The sequence below is a fragment of the Erigeron canadensis genome, chromosome 4 (assembly GCF_010389155.1).
Source record: "Erigeron canadensis isolate Cc75 chromosome 4, C_canadensis_v1, whole genome shotgun sequence".
NCBI classification, from domain to species: Eukaryota; Viridiplantae; Streptophyta; class Magnoliopsida; order Asterales; family Asteraceae; genus Erigeron; species Erigeron canadensis.
The window spans coordinates 28,131,241-28,150,104 of NC_057764.1; the positions used below are offsets into that span (position 1 = coordinate 28,131,241).

The window sequence follows — 18,864 nt, forward strand, 5'->3', positions numbered from 1 at the left end:
TTGTTATCCTAGTTTTTCATTCATATTTCTATATATAAAGATTAACATGTGACAAAACAAATTACAAACGTTTACTTGAAAAGCTTTGTTTGGATAAGTAATGATTAAAGTTGTTAAGAGTAATTAATTTAGTTTTTAATGAAGCCAACCCAAACTCTCATCTTCTATATCCCCTCCTAATTTATTCTCTCTCTGTCTTTCATTTTCACCTCTTTGACTGCTACTACTACTACTACACCTTTCTCTATCACTACAACTCCTTACTCTCTCTCTCTCTATATATATATCTACATACATATATACATATACATCTCTATATATGATAAACATTACATGTATTTGCTCTAATTGAGCTTGCATAGCTAAAATTTCACCATGAAAAAACTATTCTTCATTTTCCTCCTAACTTCACTAACTTATTACATAACATTCACACAATCAGCAGAGCTAGACAAGGCAGAAGGTCAGTTTTCATCTTGTATTAACTATTATTATTATATATATTATAATGAGTATTGTAGTGATAATTTATAGTATAGAATGTTGATTGATTGATTGATTTGATACAGTAAAGATATTGAAGGAAATAGGGGAAAAATTAGGGTTAGCAGGGAAGAAAGAATGGGATTTGGAAAAGAATCCGTGTACAGGTGAAGGATTATGGGGCCGTGGTGAGTATAAAAAAGGATATAATGTTTCCATCGATTGCGATTGCAGTTTTCAAGGAAATGCCACTTGTCGTGTCGTTCATATGTACGTTTATTCGTTCTACTTGCGCTCATATATACATTCATTTATTCATATATATATACATATGTATAGAAGGAGGATTAAATGCGAAAATGTGTTGGTGTTGGTTAGCTTTTGGGGCTTATCGGCCTACTGAACTTTCAGAAGGCCGATAAAGTTGAGCTTTTAGCGTATTTAAGCTCACAAGCTCGGGTTGATAAGCTCATAAGCTTGTGAAATTGAGCTTATTGGCTTTTTGATTCTTTATTAAGTTTATGAAGTTTGTTAGAAAATAAGCTAGGCCGAACACTATTTTAGTCTACTAGAAAGTTGATTTACTAATTAGTATTTACGTTATATAGAAAACTGTTTCACAATATAATTTGTGAATCAATATGTTTAGTTTCTCATTTGATGTTAAGTGTACATATAATCACTGTTGTGAACCCAAGGGCATAGTCTAGCGGTGGGGGGCAATGAGAATTTGCGGTGAAGACCCAGGTTCAATCCTTACTTTGGGGTGACACGTGTCTCATTTGGTTACGTGGGAAAGGACTTTGTTAATATGGTCACGTTTCTTTACTGAGACGCTGAGTTTGTTTAAACATTGTTTTTCACATAATTTAGTTAGTTGGGGTGACGGGTGAGAACGTGATGGGTGTGGACTAGTAAGTGTCGCCGCTTGTTAATGTTTTGCGAAAGTTACGAAATCTGAGTATTTTGGATGATTATTTGTCACGTATATTTTTTCAATATTTTAACATTTTAATGAATATGCATCCATAGAAGTCCTGGATGATTTTTTTGTATTATTAGAAAAAGAAAAGAAAAAATTATTGTGATTGATTGCAACTTTGCAAGTGAATTATTTATACATAGTAAAGACACTAACATTGACTTGGAATGTAGTCAACGGCTGCATGTTGACTGCCAATCTGGAATCAAGCTGTATCACCGCTCACTTGGCCCCCCTTTTTGTTTTTCTACTAGAATATTGCATCACTTTTGCATACTTTTAAACTATTTATATTTTGCAAATACTTCTAATTATTTTAAGAATACAACCTTTTAATACATTTTTTTTTCTTTTACCTTTAAAACACTTTTCTTTACCTGCCAAGAGTTATTATGATTAATTAATAACATTGAATGTAGTTTGCAAGTTTTTACATTTTTCTTTTATAGTTTTTTTTTTTTTTTGAACATTCAAAATTAATTGGAAACTAGCAAGAAGCTAGGGTACAAGGGTTCGAAATAAAACATAAACGAAGGAAACATTTTGTTTTATAGTTACTTGGTTGATAGTTAGTCAACTACTTTTAATAAAGTCTATCCCAAGTCAAAAGAGAGAATGTTAATTAATATTATTATACTTTTCTTTTAAACGATCCAAATGTTTAACCATAAACTACTGAACTAGAGTCTGCGACGTGAACCCATGATTAATAGGTTATGTGGAGCAGCTGATATCTTGATACCAATCTGTTAAAGACCACTTAATACTTGAGAAAAATCATATTGCCAACATTGAATGTTTTGGTTGCCGAAGTACTATATATATATATATTTTTTTTTTTTTGTAAATTTTCGGTGCAAGTTGAACCAAGAAAACTAAATATTATGACTACAACGGGATTTGAACTCCCAACCTCACATTTCAAACTCTAACTAATACTCTACTACCAGGTTAGAAGCCTGTTGGTAATTATCACTTATAAATACTATTATTTCTCATATTAATAACCATATGGTAGTGTATTATTTTTTCCGTCTATCATCTTGTTCCATAGTGACTAAATCCACAAAAGTTAACCCACAACAAATGGTGATGAAATGTTTATACCAGAGGATTTAAAATTTTAAATTAAACTATAGTGTTACAATTTCCTTACTTCCAAAGTTGTTCCATCGTCTTTGGTTTTGCAACTCACAATTTCTCCAGTTTTAACAAAATAACTTGAAAATGTTACCAGTTAATCAATCGAACATTATAATGAACATTTAGGGTAGAAGAGTAGTTTATGAACGCTGACTGCCTTTGATGTTTCTTTTCTGCTTAGAGTATTATGCAGCAGATCACATCTAGGAGTTAATTTCTATGCTAACTAGAAGTCTATCAATGAACCATCAGAAACATAATTTAACTCTAACTAAGAGTTAATTTCTATGCTAAATGAACTACAGACTTAAGTATTTTAAATACAGTATGAATTTTTGATATGCAGATACATCAAATCGCAGAACATCTCGTCTGATCTTCCATCAGAGTTCTCCAAGCTTCGATACCTAAAAGTTTTGTAAGCAAAATATCTCTGCAAAATAAGACATTGATCAATACAAGTTAAATGTTTATGGAACATTATAATTTATTTTATTCATGCAGGGATCTCAGTCGTAACTACCTCGATGGAACTGTACCTTCCCAATGGGCCACTATGCGTTTGACGAACCTGTATCTATTCAACCATATATCACTCTAATTGCCAATTTTTTTGCCTGCAAGATGATTATTAAACCATGATAATTTGTTATGAAATTTTGTTCTGATAACTTATGTCTCCATTTTTTAACTTCTTAAATATGTATGTATGCAGCTCTCTCATGGGAAACAGATTATCTGGTCAGTTTCCAAGAGCTCTCACCAGAATGACCACCCTCATAGATTTGTAAGCTTAATTACCCTCTCTTTATATCAAAAGTGATTGAAATGTCAATTTTACAAAATCATGGACTTAACTAATCTAGAGAGAGGGAGTAAAGAAGAGAGAAATTTATAGTAAACTTAGTATTGTTTTTTGTTACTTTACACGAGCCAACAAAGAAATAATGAAAAATAAGTTATAACAAAAACATGACATACCCTTACTTCATGTTGATTGTTGCTTAAATGTGTTGTAGGAGCATAGAAGGAAACCGTTTTTCAGGATTGATACCCCAAGACATCGGAAACATGAAAAGTTTACAGAAGCTGTACTAAATGTTCATCTTTTCACCCTATATACTTGGACTTGATGAAAAGCTATATGTATTCATGTACAACTTTGTTTTTTTCCAGTGTTATAGCTTCAAATACCTTTACTGGACCGCTTCCTGTTGCACTTGCAAAACTTACTAACTTGACTGATTTGTGAGTATATCTATAAATCTTTCTAACTAGGATTGTAATACATAAAGGTTGATAACATTCTTTTATAATAACTTTCTGATTTTGTTACATTTCTAGGAGGATAAGCGACAATAATTTCACTGGAAAGATACCAAACTTCATTAGCCAATGGACACAGATAGGGAAATTGTAAGAGTCTTTTATGCATGTAGTCGGAAATTTCTGCCAGTGCCACTTGGTGGCATCTGTGACCCATTTACTCATAAATGAGTTGATTTGGCTTGTGTTTTATCCCAAAAGGGTCAATGGGTTAATCTCCCAAAGTCTATATTTAACGCATACAATATCTTATGTGTGTGTAAGCACCCATATGACATGTCAGCCCAACCCTGGCTCATTTGACATGTACATATAACCCTTTTTGACTCATTACCCCCGTAGCCACCTCAAACTAATGCAAATTATGTCACTGTTTCGTTTATATGATGCAGGCATATACAAGGTTGTTCTCTTGAAGGACCGATCCCCTCTAACATCTCTGTGTTAACAAAACTAAATGATCTGTATGCAATTCCTTATGCCTTTTCCTCTTATTATCATTATTTTTTTTCTGTAAGTTCCATATATGTAGCTGAGTATAAGAAGTGGTTAATTCCTTTTTAATATTAAAATTCTACTCAGTTTTTCTTTACTAATGGACCTCGAAGAACCTTTCTACAGTATAGTACATAATATGAGAAACTATTTTTGTGTTACAGGAGAATCAGTGACTTGAAAGGTACTGGTTCTAGTTTTCCGCCACTGCAGAAGATGGAAGAGTTGAATAAATTGTGAGTAAATAATGTGTGTATGGTGATTCCTACCTATTAGTACTCAAGCGATGATTTTAATTACAATACGGAAATATGCAGGTTACTAAGGAATTGTATGATTCATGGGAAAATTCCTGGATATGTGGGGAATATGCGAAATCTGAAAACTCTGTAAGTAATACCATATATGTTCCATGTTTTCTCTTCTAGGCTATCCCCTAGGGTTAGTTTCTGTATATATAGAATTTGATAACTTTAGGTGGCATTTAGATTTGCGGTTTGAATCTGAGTATCTGATTATCGTGACTTGAAGTAGCAATTATCAGTAGTATCTAATGTATAGATGAACAAATTATGCTTCTGCTTATTATCTGATGAGTTAGATCAAATATGCTATAACTGTTATTTTAACATTGCCTTGTCTCGGAACTTACTCTTGATATCCCTTGTTGATGTAGAGACCTCAGCTTCAACAACTTGACTGGTGAGATACCATCATCTTTTTCCCAACTAGGAAAAACGGATTACATGTAGGTGAACTATCTTTGATAATACTCTTTTTTTTTTTTTTTAATATTTATTGGATTCAAAGGTACATGGTAAGTAATAAATAACTATGATTAATTATCTAAGGGTGACCACTTTTTTTTAGTTATTTGACAGAGAATAATCTTACTGGACCTGTGCCTGGATGGGTCCTCTCTAGCACCAAGACAGTGTAAGAATAGTTTTCCCTAGATATATCATTCACTACATGATTTACATCAAATTTAAGCATTTATGGCATTAGATATAATTTGAAAAAACAGTATTATCATAATAAAAATCTTAATCTTTCTGGACGTTTTAACTTCTAAGCATAAAAAATAAAGTTTGTTTGACTTGCAACCCTTTGATCCGTTCTCCTTATATCTAAACAGATGAGGTTTTCCCTAATCAGGTTACCCGGGGAAGACGGGTCTATTTTTTGACCCAGATGTACTTGATCTAACTAGGGTATCCCGGGATTGTTGCCGAACCTTCCCCCCACCTCCAAAATTGTATCTAGTGGGATTTAAACCTGAGATCTCTTCAAAAGAGGTTTAGGATGTTAATCACCAGGCCACCTTGGAGGTGTTTCCATTCCCCTTTTATCCAATACTTTTTATCTGACTTACCCTGAGATAAACCACAACCTTATCAAGCCATTCATCAGTAGAAATCCTTCACCTGTAACTTTCATTTTCTCTACATAACATCCTAAATGATCAAAAAGTGAACCAAACTGTGTATCTTATTTTAGTAATGGGTTGTTTTTATGCATATTTATACCTATACAGGGATGTTTCTTATAACGATTTTACTTTGGGTACTTCTGGTTCAAGTGGATGTCAACGTGAGTCAATGATGTAAGTACTTTTTTTTTTCTTTCTTATTTGCTCTTTCTCATATTAAATGGCCTCTAGGACACTCCCATGGCATAAGTAAGCTGGAGTTGTCTTTGATCTATGTTATGTTTTCATAATTAATGTAAAATGTAAACAAAGTTTCTTTTTCTTATTCTGTTCTTCATCAATAAACAATCAGTAAGACACGTGATCTTAACTGATCAGAGGTGGAAATATGGCCATATGGAGGAGTTAGGCGGGTTGGGTAATGGGCGGTGGGTTGATATGATCCAGATTGGGTTGACCCACTAACACTTTATTTGTCCATTTTCTATATTAGTTGCATAGTTGTCAAAAGCGAAGGCGATGTCAAAAAAGCGCACGCCCGGGAAAAAAAAAGCGCACTAAGTAAATAATTATAAAATATTTATATATAGTGAAAACTAATAGTAAAAGAAAAATCAAATGTCATTTATAAAACCAAATATCATTCAAAAAATACAAACTTTTCAACCAAAAACTTCAAATAATTAGACTATGGTCAATACTCTGTGTCTTCTTCCCCCATTTTATATTTTCCATCTCTTCTTTTATCTTCTTGAACAACTATGGTCACTCATTTTGGTCGGAAAACATTAGATCTAGCCACGATTTGGGCGGATATTGAATGATTTAGTCGAATGTTGACCCATTTAACCAATTTGATTGCCGTTGACTACCAGAGTTGACCGTTGTTGATCGCCTTTTTCATGGTCGACTTGGGCCTAGGGTTTCAGGCGCTGGAGGTGCGCCTCGCCCGCCTTTTGCGCCTAGGCGCAAGAGGCGCTCGCCTTTGACAACACTGATTAGTTAATGATTTAACTTTGCTTTTGGAAACATCAATATCTGATCCATTTGAGATAAAACACAACTCAAATTGGCCCATCTTAAGTAAGACGGACTATATTGTATCTCTAACATTGAGTGTTGTGAAAGCGTTGAAACTACATGATGATATTTATCTTGTATGTCTTATGTAGAATCAATAATCCTTCATGTCTAACAGGAGATTTCCCATGTACCAATCCACCTAAAGAACGTAAGTAACCCATCATTACCATTCCATATGAATATCCATTTACTCTATCTTATATCTTAATTAAATCATCATCTTCTGGATCAGAAATCTCTTCTCTGCACATCAACTGTGGGGGCAAAGAAGTAGTTATAAATGGAACAGAATACAAAGCTGATGAAGAAGCAAAAGGTGCCTCAAATCTTAGAGCAGAGAGGAATTGGGCTTTTAGCAGCTTAGGGAATTTCTTAGATGACGACCGTCCTTCTGATGATTATATTCTTTCCAACACGTCTAGTCTTCATAGTGTATCCGACACAAAACTATATACAACAGCACGCACATCTGCTATTTCTCTTACTTATTATGGGCTGTGTCTCATGAACGGGAACTACACTGTTAGCCTCCACTTTGTAGAGATTGTTTTCACCCAAGACAAGTCATTTAACAGCCTCGGAAAGCGTGTATTCGATGTTTATGTACAGGTGATTCAACTATTCAGTACAGTAAAGGTGGAATATTTACTAATAAATGGGTCGATTAGGCTGTATGCTTTTATCTGTAGTTGGTTGAACGGGTAAAAAACGTTAGCTTAAAGGAAACATATCAAAAGTCATGCGATGTATAAAATTTAGGTCCCTATAAGTCTACAACGATTTGGACTAAACGTGTATTAAGCCAACCAACCATACAACAGATTACCCGTTTGATCGAACCGATTTTGACTCGTGATCTGACTCACCTGTTTTAAACATGTAATTGAATAGAATAACTGATGCAAGTGCAACAATGATATATTAAATTTAATTTGGTTAAAAAATTTCAATGTAGGGGGAGTTGAAATTAAAGGATTTTGATATTGTTAAAGAGGCTGGAGGTGCTGGTAGGCCAGTTATAAAGAGTTACATGGTTAATGTGACAAATAACACACTAAAGATTCAACTTTATTGGGCTGGTAAAGGCACTACTGGAATTCCTGTTAGAGGAAGTTATGGTCCCCTCATATCAGCTATATCAGTTGATCCGAGTAAGTCATTCTTGAGTCTAGATCATTTCCATATCTAATGTCCACTATTTCCGTATTTTCAGAACTAAGTATTGTATAATGTGTTATTAATTAATCTATTTCTATGAAAAGATGAACAGGGAGATATGCTTTTATATGGAGTCAAAGTTTTTATGAGCTTCAATAGAATAAATAAACCATGCCAACCTTTATGAGTTGATATGCATTCTATAGTCGATTTATGAGTATCACTCAATGCTGCCTTCATTGCGTTGCTTTGCAGACTTTACCCCCCCAATGTATGGAAAAAAGATTGACGTTAACTTAATAGTTGGGACTGTTGGTGGGGGGCTGCTTTTTGTGTTTCTGATCGTTATTGTCTTGTGGAGAAAAGGCTACCTTATGGGTAAAAAAGCAACTGATAAAGGTACCCTCTTTTCATTTTTCCTTTTTGTCCTTTTTTCAGTTAGTATGTCTCAAGTTAAGGTGGCCATGTTAGCCCATTGTATGAATAATGGATTAATTTGGATTGTGTTTTATTTCAAACGGATCAAATGGGTCACATAAAAAAGGGAGATATGTGAAACTGGTCAAATTGGTTGAAATTTGGTCACCTTTTTTGTAATGTATACAATCTCCTAAATTATCTTATCTAAAGACTTGTGTTGTTGTAAGAATGTGGGTTTGGTAATCAAAATTAGCATATATGTTATAAATATTTACAAAGATGTTAAGGAGTCATACAAAACTGACCTGTTATTACCCCGTAAACTCACCCGCCAATCTTGACTCATGTAGTTTATACTTTATAGAGCTAATTTCTGGTATCACAACTCATCACAAGACTTGATATACAATAACTTTTATCTGACAGAACTTCGAGGTCTAGATCTGCAAACAGGAATATTCACTCTAAGACAGATCAAAGCTGCGACAAAGAACTTTGATCTCTCAAACAAGCTTGGAGAAGGTGGTTTTGGTGCTGTGTACAAGGTGGTGTCATGTAATGAAAACGCAAGTCCATGACATACAAAATTCTATGTTGCATTACTAATATACCATTCGTCGTGTAGGGTCTATTGTCGGACGGGACAATTATAGCAGTGAAGCAACTATCGTCAAAGTCTAAACAAGGATCTCGTGAATTTGTCAATGAAATTGGCATGATTTCAGCATTACAACACCCAAATCTCGTAAAACTCTATGGGTGTTGTGTTGAGGGGAATCAGTTGTCTTTGATCTACGAGTACATGGAAAATAACTGCCTATCTCGAGCTCTTTTTGGTGAGCTAACAATTTTTATTATATCAGATGTGTAGGTTGGGTAAGTAGATTAAAATGGGTTGACCAGCAAATAATGTTTGTCCACTTTATAATATCTTATAGATAAGGGTTAAATGCATAAAAAGGTAACCTATTTTTCTAAAATTCCTAAAAAGGGTAACAAATTTATGTTTTGATTATTAAAGGGACTATGTTTTCAATTTATAAGCATAAAGGTAACATCGTTAGTTTTTAACGTTATATATTCGTTAAGTGCCAAAGTGTCATGTCAAATCATTAAAAAAGTCTACGTGGCATCGTAATGCATATCTCATTTCTATACACATAGCAATGCAAACCCCATTTCATACCCATTATCGGTCACCGATTTTTCTTCCACCATTTTTATACCCATCATCGATTTATATGTATTTCACCAACAAATGATACCCAATTGTTGGAAATGACGATATTGTTGTGTAAACTGTTTAGATTGACCATTTTCTTTGATGACATGGCCTTTTCTTTATTGATGTGGCATGTCACGTTAACGCTTAACGAATGTTCAACGATAAAAACTAATGATGTTACCTTTACTGCATACAATTTGAAAACGGAGTCCCTTTAATAATCAAAACATAAATACGTTACCCATTTTAGGAATATTAGGAGAATAGGTTACCTTTTTATGTATTTAACCCTATAGATAACAATGTATTTTTTGATTATGACGACAAAACAATATCATAACAATAATAACATAAATTTTAGATACAACAATTTAGAAGATTGTAAGAAATAGTAGTACATTAGGTAACTTTCACCCTATCTGACCTGTTCGACCTATCTGAGATAAGAAATAATAATAAGACGGACCCATTTGCAAGTAAATGGATCCAAACTGCCACCTCCATCTGTTACCCATAACTATTAAAGAAAAATATCTTATTTAGACTAATTAGAAATTCAATATGGTTCCTACAGGGCGGGACAAATTATCCAAAACAAAGCTAACATGGCCTGTAAGGGTAGAAATATGCCTAGGGATAGCTCGAGGTTTGGTTTATCTTCATGAAGAGTCGCAACTGAAGATAGTACATCGAGACATCAAGACTAGCAATGTGTTGCTTGATAAAAATCTCAGTGCCAAGATTTCGGATTTTGGTTTGGCAAAGCTCAATGATGATGGAAACACCCACATCAGTACTCGTATTGCTGGAACCATGTATGTTGTTTTCTAATTATTAGTATGTAGAAGTTGCCAAATGGGTCAGAATGTGTTATTTTGAGTGCTGGGTTGGATTGGTTTGGGTTCACTCTAATCTCTTTCTGCACAACTTTTAGTTTTCATATAATTTTATTGCAAAGTAAAAATGTACTACGATTATAGTACCCACATCAGTACTCGTATTGCTGGACCCATGAATGTCATTTTCTAATTATTAGTATCTAGAAGTTGCCAAATGGATCAGAATGGGTTATTCTGGGTGCTGGGTTGGCTTGGTGTGGGTTAACTCTAATCTCATTCTGCACGACATTTAGTTTTCATTTAATTATATTGCAAAGTGAAAATGTACTATGATTATAGTACCCATGGGTTTGATTAAGTGATTTATGAATTTAAAATGTATTTAGGGAAACTTTCAAGCATTTCTACCATTTGACCTGTTCTCTTTTAAGTTTTAAGTCAATTTTGTTGGTCTTACGATTTTTTCCGTTTGACCTATTCAAGGTAAAACATAACCCGAGTCTACCCAGATGTTAGTTAATGGGTTGAAGTTGCCACTTTACGTTTATTTATGGTCTTCTCTTTTCTGTAATAACTTGCTTGTTAATAACTCTGGTTTGGTTCTCAGAGGTTACATGGCTCCAGAGTATGCCATGCGTGGCTACTTGACTGCTAAAGCAGATGTTTATAGTTTCGGAGTTGTGGCCCTAGAAATTGTTAGTGGCAAAAGCAACACCAACTACAGGCCCAAAGAAGACTTCGTTTACCTTCTTGATTGGGTAAGCGGAATCTCCATATTTTGGTATATCAAGTTTTTTTACAGTTTGATTATGATGTTTGAAGTCAAATGAACTGGTTACGAATCAATTAAATGAACATCTGACATATTATATGAATCAGAAACTAGAGGTGGCAAGATCGGACACTTGGGTGAATGGATCAAAATAGGTTCGGGTTAAACGAGCAATTTCTGTACTGGTCGAATTGTTGATAATTAATAATTAGTGTGTCAAATTCGATCACAAAATTTATCTGGCACATTATAAGCAAAGAAGTTTGGATGAAAAGTAAAACCGTGACATGTTCATTTGTTTTGCAGGCATATGTTTTGCAAGAGAGGGGAAGTCTATTAGAACTGGTTGATCCAGATCTGGGGTCTGAGTATTCATCAGAGGAAGCAATGACAATTCTGAATGTGGCCCTTCTATGCACAAACGCATCACCAACCCTGAGACCAACAATGTCTCAAGCCATGAACATGCTAGAGGGTCGAACCAATGTTCAAGATATGCTATCAGACCCTGGGTTTTCGACTATTAATCCAAAATTCAAGACCATGAGAAATCACTTTTGGCAGAACCCTAGTGAAACCTTTGTCATGAGCGATGACCCGTCCACAGAGTCCTTGCTTATCTCAAACATAGATAGTTAAACAACCAATGTGAAATATGTATTTGATTGTGTACATAAATTATAGAAAAGAATAAACTCATATAGTAACAAGCTATAGATAGTGTTATTATGTATCAAAAGAGCCAAAACTCATCAAAAGATAGAGTTTAGCCGTTTTGTTATAGTCAAAACTTAATCGTAACTAGAAATGGCAAGACGTGCATCAATGCATGTGTCAGGTAGGTTGAGTAATAGGTCAATTTCGTAACTTTATAGCATTAGCTGAAGCAGGTGGGCTAGACCGGGTGCACACGAACACTTTTGTTTATCTTTCTTTTCATGTACTTTGTCCATGTAGGAGTAGTGGTAGGATTCTTTGTATTTGATATGTAATAGGGAAAAATAACTTATATAAACTCAATCTTTTATCTTTTTGTCATTTTAGTCCCTCATTTTCTATTTTGTTAAAATAGGATGTAACTTTTTTGATTTTACCAATATAATCACTCATTTTTTATTTTTGTTAAAATAAGATGCAAATTTTTACTTTTTTAACATTTTAGTTACCCAATTTTTATATTTATTAAAATGAACTAATATTTACCCATTGTTTATTCTCTTTAATATATCTACTTTTAATTTTAGCTATAACCATTAGATTCGTAAAAGTAATAGATACATATATGATATCAAAGTAATATTCATTATGAATCATTTATTTATTGATTAAATTTTAAAAAATATTATATAAACAACAAGAATGACTTTATATACAAAGATATTTAAAAAAAGAAAATTTAGGTTAAAAATAGAAAAGGTAAATAGGTATGAATGGATTTAATAATGGTGTTGATGTGTCATCTAAAGTTTTGATAACAAAAATAACATGTTTTAAGTGACATGACAAGTTACTTGGAAGTTAAGATGAACTCTTTGTAGGTTACCCAGTTACATATTGGTGTTCAAGTACACTCTAATACCGTTTTTCAACAATTTTTTACAATATGAATGATTAATGTAAAAACTAATCCAAAAGTTACATCGTATTTTAACAAAAATAAAAGTTGAGTGACTACAGTTATAAAAAAAGTGAAAGATAAATGACTAAAATGTTAATAAAGTAAAAAGTTGCATTTCATTTTAACAAAAATAAAAGGTGAATGACCAAATTGGCAAAAAAGTGAAAGATTGATCATATACGTGTGATTTTTCCCTATATAATATGATAAAAGTAAATATGAGGTTGTCATATATTAAAACTTAGATATAGAATCCTTCATATATGAATCGTTTAATATTTGTTGTATAATAATTAAAGCATATGGTTCTCATGAATTTTATGATTTAAAAAAATAATATGTGAGAGGTTCAATATCTAGACTTAGGCCCGTCCTTATAGGACGTCCTCTACGCATTCGCCGCCCGGCTTCGTGCCGCCGCTATAAGCACGGCCTCGTCTTCGGCTGCGTCTCCTTCGTTTCCTCCAATTCCAGACGCGCGACTTGAGGGGTTGTGGGGTCCTACTTGAACGTTGAAACTAATAAAAAAAAAATTTCAAAGATTTTTTTTTTAAAACTAACGGCTAGTAGCCATATTAAAAAATTTATTTAATTTCTTTTTCTATTAATACCACTTCCACACTACCATTTCAAAAAACAATCATCTATTTCTATCACTTCCACACCATTTTATCTTTCTCTCTCAAACCATTCTATAAACCATTTTTCATAACCATTTCATTCACAATGTTTAGAAGTGTGTAGACTCAAGAAGAAGATATTTGTTTGTCGAGATGTTGGGTGACGGGAGACCGGACCCTGTTACGGGTAGGTGTGAAATGAGCAATCCCGGCGTTTCCTTTTGGGATGACGTTACTGAAATGTTCAACGCAGAGACCAATGGAGGACCACGAAGCAAGGCTCAACTACAAGGTCACTGGTCGAAGATGCGGAAGGAGGCAACGGAGAGGATGAGCAAAATTATGCAATGGCGCATGAGATATATCGGGAGAAGCATGGAAGGGGATTCAGATTCGAGCACTGCTTCAGGCAGCTTATCTTTGTTCCTTTTTAGTTGTTCACTTGATCATGAAGTAGACTTTTTTGTTTGATTAAGTGTGCTTTAGTTTTTTTAAGTGTGTTTTGTTTGTTTGAAGTGTGTATTGTCTTTACTATTGTAATGTTCTTAAGTATTTTAATAAAACAAGTCTACTTTAATAAAAATAAGTTTATTCATAATTTTGATAACATTATAAACGGAAATAAAGAAAAACATACAACATAACATTAAAACAGCCTACTTATTTCTTCTGGGCATAAACTGCTTTGGCTTGGTTAATGAACTCATTCAAGGTGATGACCGCACAAGCAATTTCTTCCACAGTTTCTTGAATCTTGTCACACTTCCCCTGCAAATAAGTAAAGTATTGACACTCAAGCTCAGTGCAATGCCCCGTTTGTATATACTTGATTTGTTCTTGACACAATTTCTTTTTCATTTGAAGTTTTAGACCAATTTCAACAAGATTGTCTTTGCACATTTGGTGGTCGAGGATAACTTGATCGACAGTCATTGGACGTTTTTGGTAAGGCGCATTTGATGAAGAAGCCATTGCAGATATATAAAAGGTTGAGTTTTGAAATAAAATATCTGGTAAGGAGTCAGTATTTATAGCTGAAGTCAAAGACGCTCATCCAACGTTCAAAATTCAAAAAATTTACATTTACAGTCCCTCCAACGTTCAGTTCAAAATATTTACAATTAAAGTCCCTCAAAAATTCAAAAATTTACATTTACAGTCCCTTAACGGCTACCGACTTGTTTCATGTATAAATACCAACCCAAGCATTTAACCAGTTTCATCACATTATCACTGCTAACTACATTATCAATCTTCAAACTTGTTTCATCTGCTAACTCACTTACCATTCCAAATGGCTTCATCATCATCATCATCATCATCATCATCATCATCATCATCATCATCATCATCATCATCATCATCAAATAATAACGTTCACGAGCTCGTTTCACCGAAGATGAGATGAAAGCACAAATCATGGAACATGTCAAAGAGGACACCCTTCTTCAAAATGAACTCTCCGGGGAACTGTTTTACCTACGGAAGAAGAGACACCAATGCGACCAACACGTTCAAGAAATAGAAGCACCAGGCCGCAGGATCTCGAAACACGAAGAGACATATTCTTATTTTCTGCAGGATGAGAGCAAAAGGGTGAAGAGGGCGATCAATCATGTTTTTAAGGCCGGTCACACGTTGACCGACCAATGCACTTGGGCAGAATCGTACCACGACAACTGCGGAGAAGGCAAATCAACGTGGGAAGTGAAATGCCCAGATCACGACAAAGTGGTTGGCCAATGAAACGGCTCACCGTGGAATAGGAAAAATGTCAATCAAAGATGAAGAGTGACCGTAAGATTATTATGTATATTATGTTTTTTTTCCAGTATTGTATTTTTTTTTAATTGTATTGTATTTAATTTTAAGTAATGTAATGTGTGTTTAAGTATTAATAAAATGTGTTTCTTTTTAATTTTGTGTAAAAAAAATGAAATAATAAAATAGTGAATGAATAGTGAAGAAGTGGGTAGTATAAGGAGGGAGGTGTTCTTGGGGTGTTCTTTGAGAGAGAAACCTGATGAATAGTGGAAGAAGTGGGTAAGAAAGTAGGGAAGAAGTGCCTCCTATAAGGAGAGGCCTTAGGTATATGACAATTTTATATTCATTTTCCCCATGTAATATACTAATATATAATTAACTATAAACATGATTGAACATTTATGAAGCTGAATAGTATGTACATACTACATAAGACCATAAAGGCATAAACTATAAGCATAAATGGCTTCTTAAACTATAAACATGACAGATACACACGGACATGGTATTATTGCATATATGGTAGATAGTAAGAGGCTACCCAATGGCCTCGTTCCCGGGTTCGTTCGACATACAGGGACGAGTCTACACCATTGGGTGGGATTCGTCCCACGCTCGTTCCTGTCACTCGTCCGGCGTGCTCGTTCCTCTAGGGACGAATGTAAATTGCGTTTTCTTTTTTAAATCTTTTTAATTGGGATAACTAATTTAGGTTTTTAAGCTATTGAGTAATTTTGGTTAAAATGAATGTTAATTTTGGTTAATATGTACTGAAATTTCAGGCGGAAAATTTTTTCCGGCGGTCGGAAAATTAGATGAAGAAGAGCGTGTGAACTTTTGTTTTTTTCCAAAACTTTGCCTTTTATTGTAATTATTATGAACTTTCAAATTCTACCCTGCACTTTAATGTTATTTTCAAAAATAACCTTAAAATAAATAAACTTATTTTGTCTCTAATTAAATAATAATAATAATAATAATAATAATAATAATAATAATTATTATTATTATTATTATTATTATTATTATTATTATTATTATTAATTTTGAATGTGTAAAATTAAATAATTGGTGGGTGCAAGACCAATCCTTGAAGGATAAGTGCATTGGGTGTATTTTGAGAAAATTAGTCCTTTAAGTGTTTTTTGAGATACTAATCCTTAAGGGATGAGTTTTACCCTACTCATTGGGTAGCCTCTATCAGAATACAATGAGATCAGATAACCAACCATAAACTTAAACTATAAACATGACGGATACACACGGCTATGAAAGCAGCTGTGGGACAGTTACGTACCATAAACCAACTACTATTAAAATATGTGAATCTGTATGCTCAACACATCATATCATAGATTGAAACAATTAAAGATAATCTATGCCTTTTAACGTAAAAATATTATGTACATCGGGTCATTAGTGAATAGTGATACTGTGATAGTTTCTGATGCGTGATGCGTCACAAACCATTATATATATAACAATCCAAATTTGAATTTCTACAGTAGCGGCTCGGTTGGCTTGAGTTTCGGCTCAGTTACTCTAACTGCCTTGGTTGGCTAATGGTACAAACACATACGCATAAGGTACAAAACATTTTTAATATTGCTTATTTACACTTTGTAAGCAGCAGATACAACTTACATAGCATAACCATGTACATATGCATATCAATACAGATAAATATAAAACACCAAATCTTCATTAACCACTGCCGTCCGCCGGTAACCACCACCGGTCTCCTTTAATCAAAGTTAACAATCACTAGAACAACCAACATCAGTAGTTGCCCGTAACCACTATCGTTTCCTTTCGTAGTTGACAATCACCAAGATCAACAACCACCGGTAACAACGGGAGCAGCCGTTGGTCTCCTTTCACCATCTGAAACAACCACCACAGGTAACCACCGCTGCGTCGGCGGTGCAGATCCGTCAAACCAATTCCTCTACCTGTTCACGTTATCATGCTTTCAAATGAGTGACCCAACACTTACATTTACATTGTTTGTAACCACCACTGCCACCCCTCCTCCCATCACCACCGTTGTTCCTCCTCCCTCCACCAACATTATTGTTGGGTTTTATGGTGAATGGTGACCCGAGATCACCAGCCCAACATACTCTTGATTGGTGGTTTGAAAGTTAAAAATATGGCTTCTTTTTTTTTTCTTTTTGTTAAAATGAGAGAGATACATAATACTAGAATGGAATGATACAAAAGGAAAATGAAAGCATCTGGTGAAAGAAAAGTTGTGGTGTCAACGACATAGAGTCTATGGATTACATGAGTTACATCTAGGTTACATTTGTGATGATGATTGAAATGAGTTCATATGTGTGTTTAATTGGTGATATGTGAATGGTTATGTTGTTAGATAATAGTGTGTGCATTTTGAAAAAGGATAACGGTGGGTGACTGGGTGCGGTAGAGAGTTTAAAGATAGAATGAAAACGGTGGGGTGTTTTGGGTTTGATTGTTTTACTCATATCCATATAAAATTACATTACATAAATTGATATATGTGTTTTTTTAACACGTATAGAACACTCAAATCACCTGGCAACATCAATGGGAAATGAAAAACGACAATTCTAACACTAAACAAATATGTGTGTCTTTTTGTTCTTCTTTTATGTTTATTTCTTCCATAACACATTTGATTTTATTTACATATTAATGTATAATAATAATAAAAGAACATAGATCTTTAAAATTTGAAAAATGCTAAAAAATTTAAAATGGATCTATAGTATTTAAAATATACATATTAGAAATAGTAATAACGACTGTGGTTAACGTGTATAAAAGTTTTTTTCCATTTCATATCAAAAGCATATCTTATAAATCTTATTATTAATATACAACTATTTAATAAAACTTCGTAAACAAAAACTTTAAAATTTTGATCCCACAAGCACATAATTCACGCAATGTGTTGGTGGTGATAACGATGACTATTGGTGATGGTGACGATGTTAAGGTTGTGATATTACACTTTAAAAAAAAATATATTTCCGCAGCAACGCACGGAGGCACATAACTAGTTTCTTCCTATTTGCAGCTTATTCATCTATTTATTTTGTAATTTATACTTTTTAAACTTAGAATTTAGATTTTGCTAACTATAATCCTATAATTAATATGTAGAAAAATGTTATATGTGACCCTTGATCCTATAATTATTTTTTTTTCTATTGTATCGCGTGTTAACCATCTCCATGAAAGTTCTAACTAGCTACTACTAATTACGACCTATTTAAAAACTTTTCGCGTAAACAGTGAAGCAGCTTGGCTGGCTCAGCAGCCTACCTGCCTTTTTTTTTCCCCTCCAATTTTAGTGTTTAAGTTAACGTGTTGTGTACATGTTAGGTTAACTTCTTGGGGTTTTTATTTTTCATTTTATTTAGGCTGGTAATAAATTAGTCTTTCACACTTTAACCATTAAATCCTTTTAAGACTTTCTATTTTTATCATTAAAGTTTTATGTTTAACGATTCATGT

General features: G+C 33.7%; 1 protein-coding gene across 1 annotated transcript; it reads left to right on the forward strand.

Annotated features, from left to right (window-relative positions):
- Positions 1–286: 286 nt before the first annotated feature.
- LOC122598150 (probable LRR receptor-like serine/threonine-protein kinase At1g07650) lies at positions 287–12,396 on the forward strand. Its single transcript, XM_043770750.1, has 23 exons — positions 287–463; positions 570–753; positions 2,955–3,026; positions 3,113–3,181; positions 3,324–3,395; positions 3,628–3,699; positions 3,785–3,856; positions 3,953–4,024; positions 4,327–4,398; positions 4,594–4,665; positions 4,747–4,818; positions 5,106–5,177; positions 5,300–5,365; positions 5,967–6,035; positions 7,034–7,092; positions 7,177–7,553; positions 7,900–8,095; positions 8,358–8,501; positions 8,949–9,067; positions 9,148–9,358; positions 10,322–10,562; positions 11,194–11,344; positions 11,665–12,396. The coding sequence occupies exons 1-23, from the start codon at positions 376–378 to the stop codon at positions 11,995–11,997; spliced, it is 2,955 nt and encodes a 984-aa protein (XP_043626685.1). The 5' UTR covers positions 287–375; the 3' UTR covers positions 11,998–12,396.
- Positions 12,397–18,864: the final 6,468 nt, after the last annotated feature.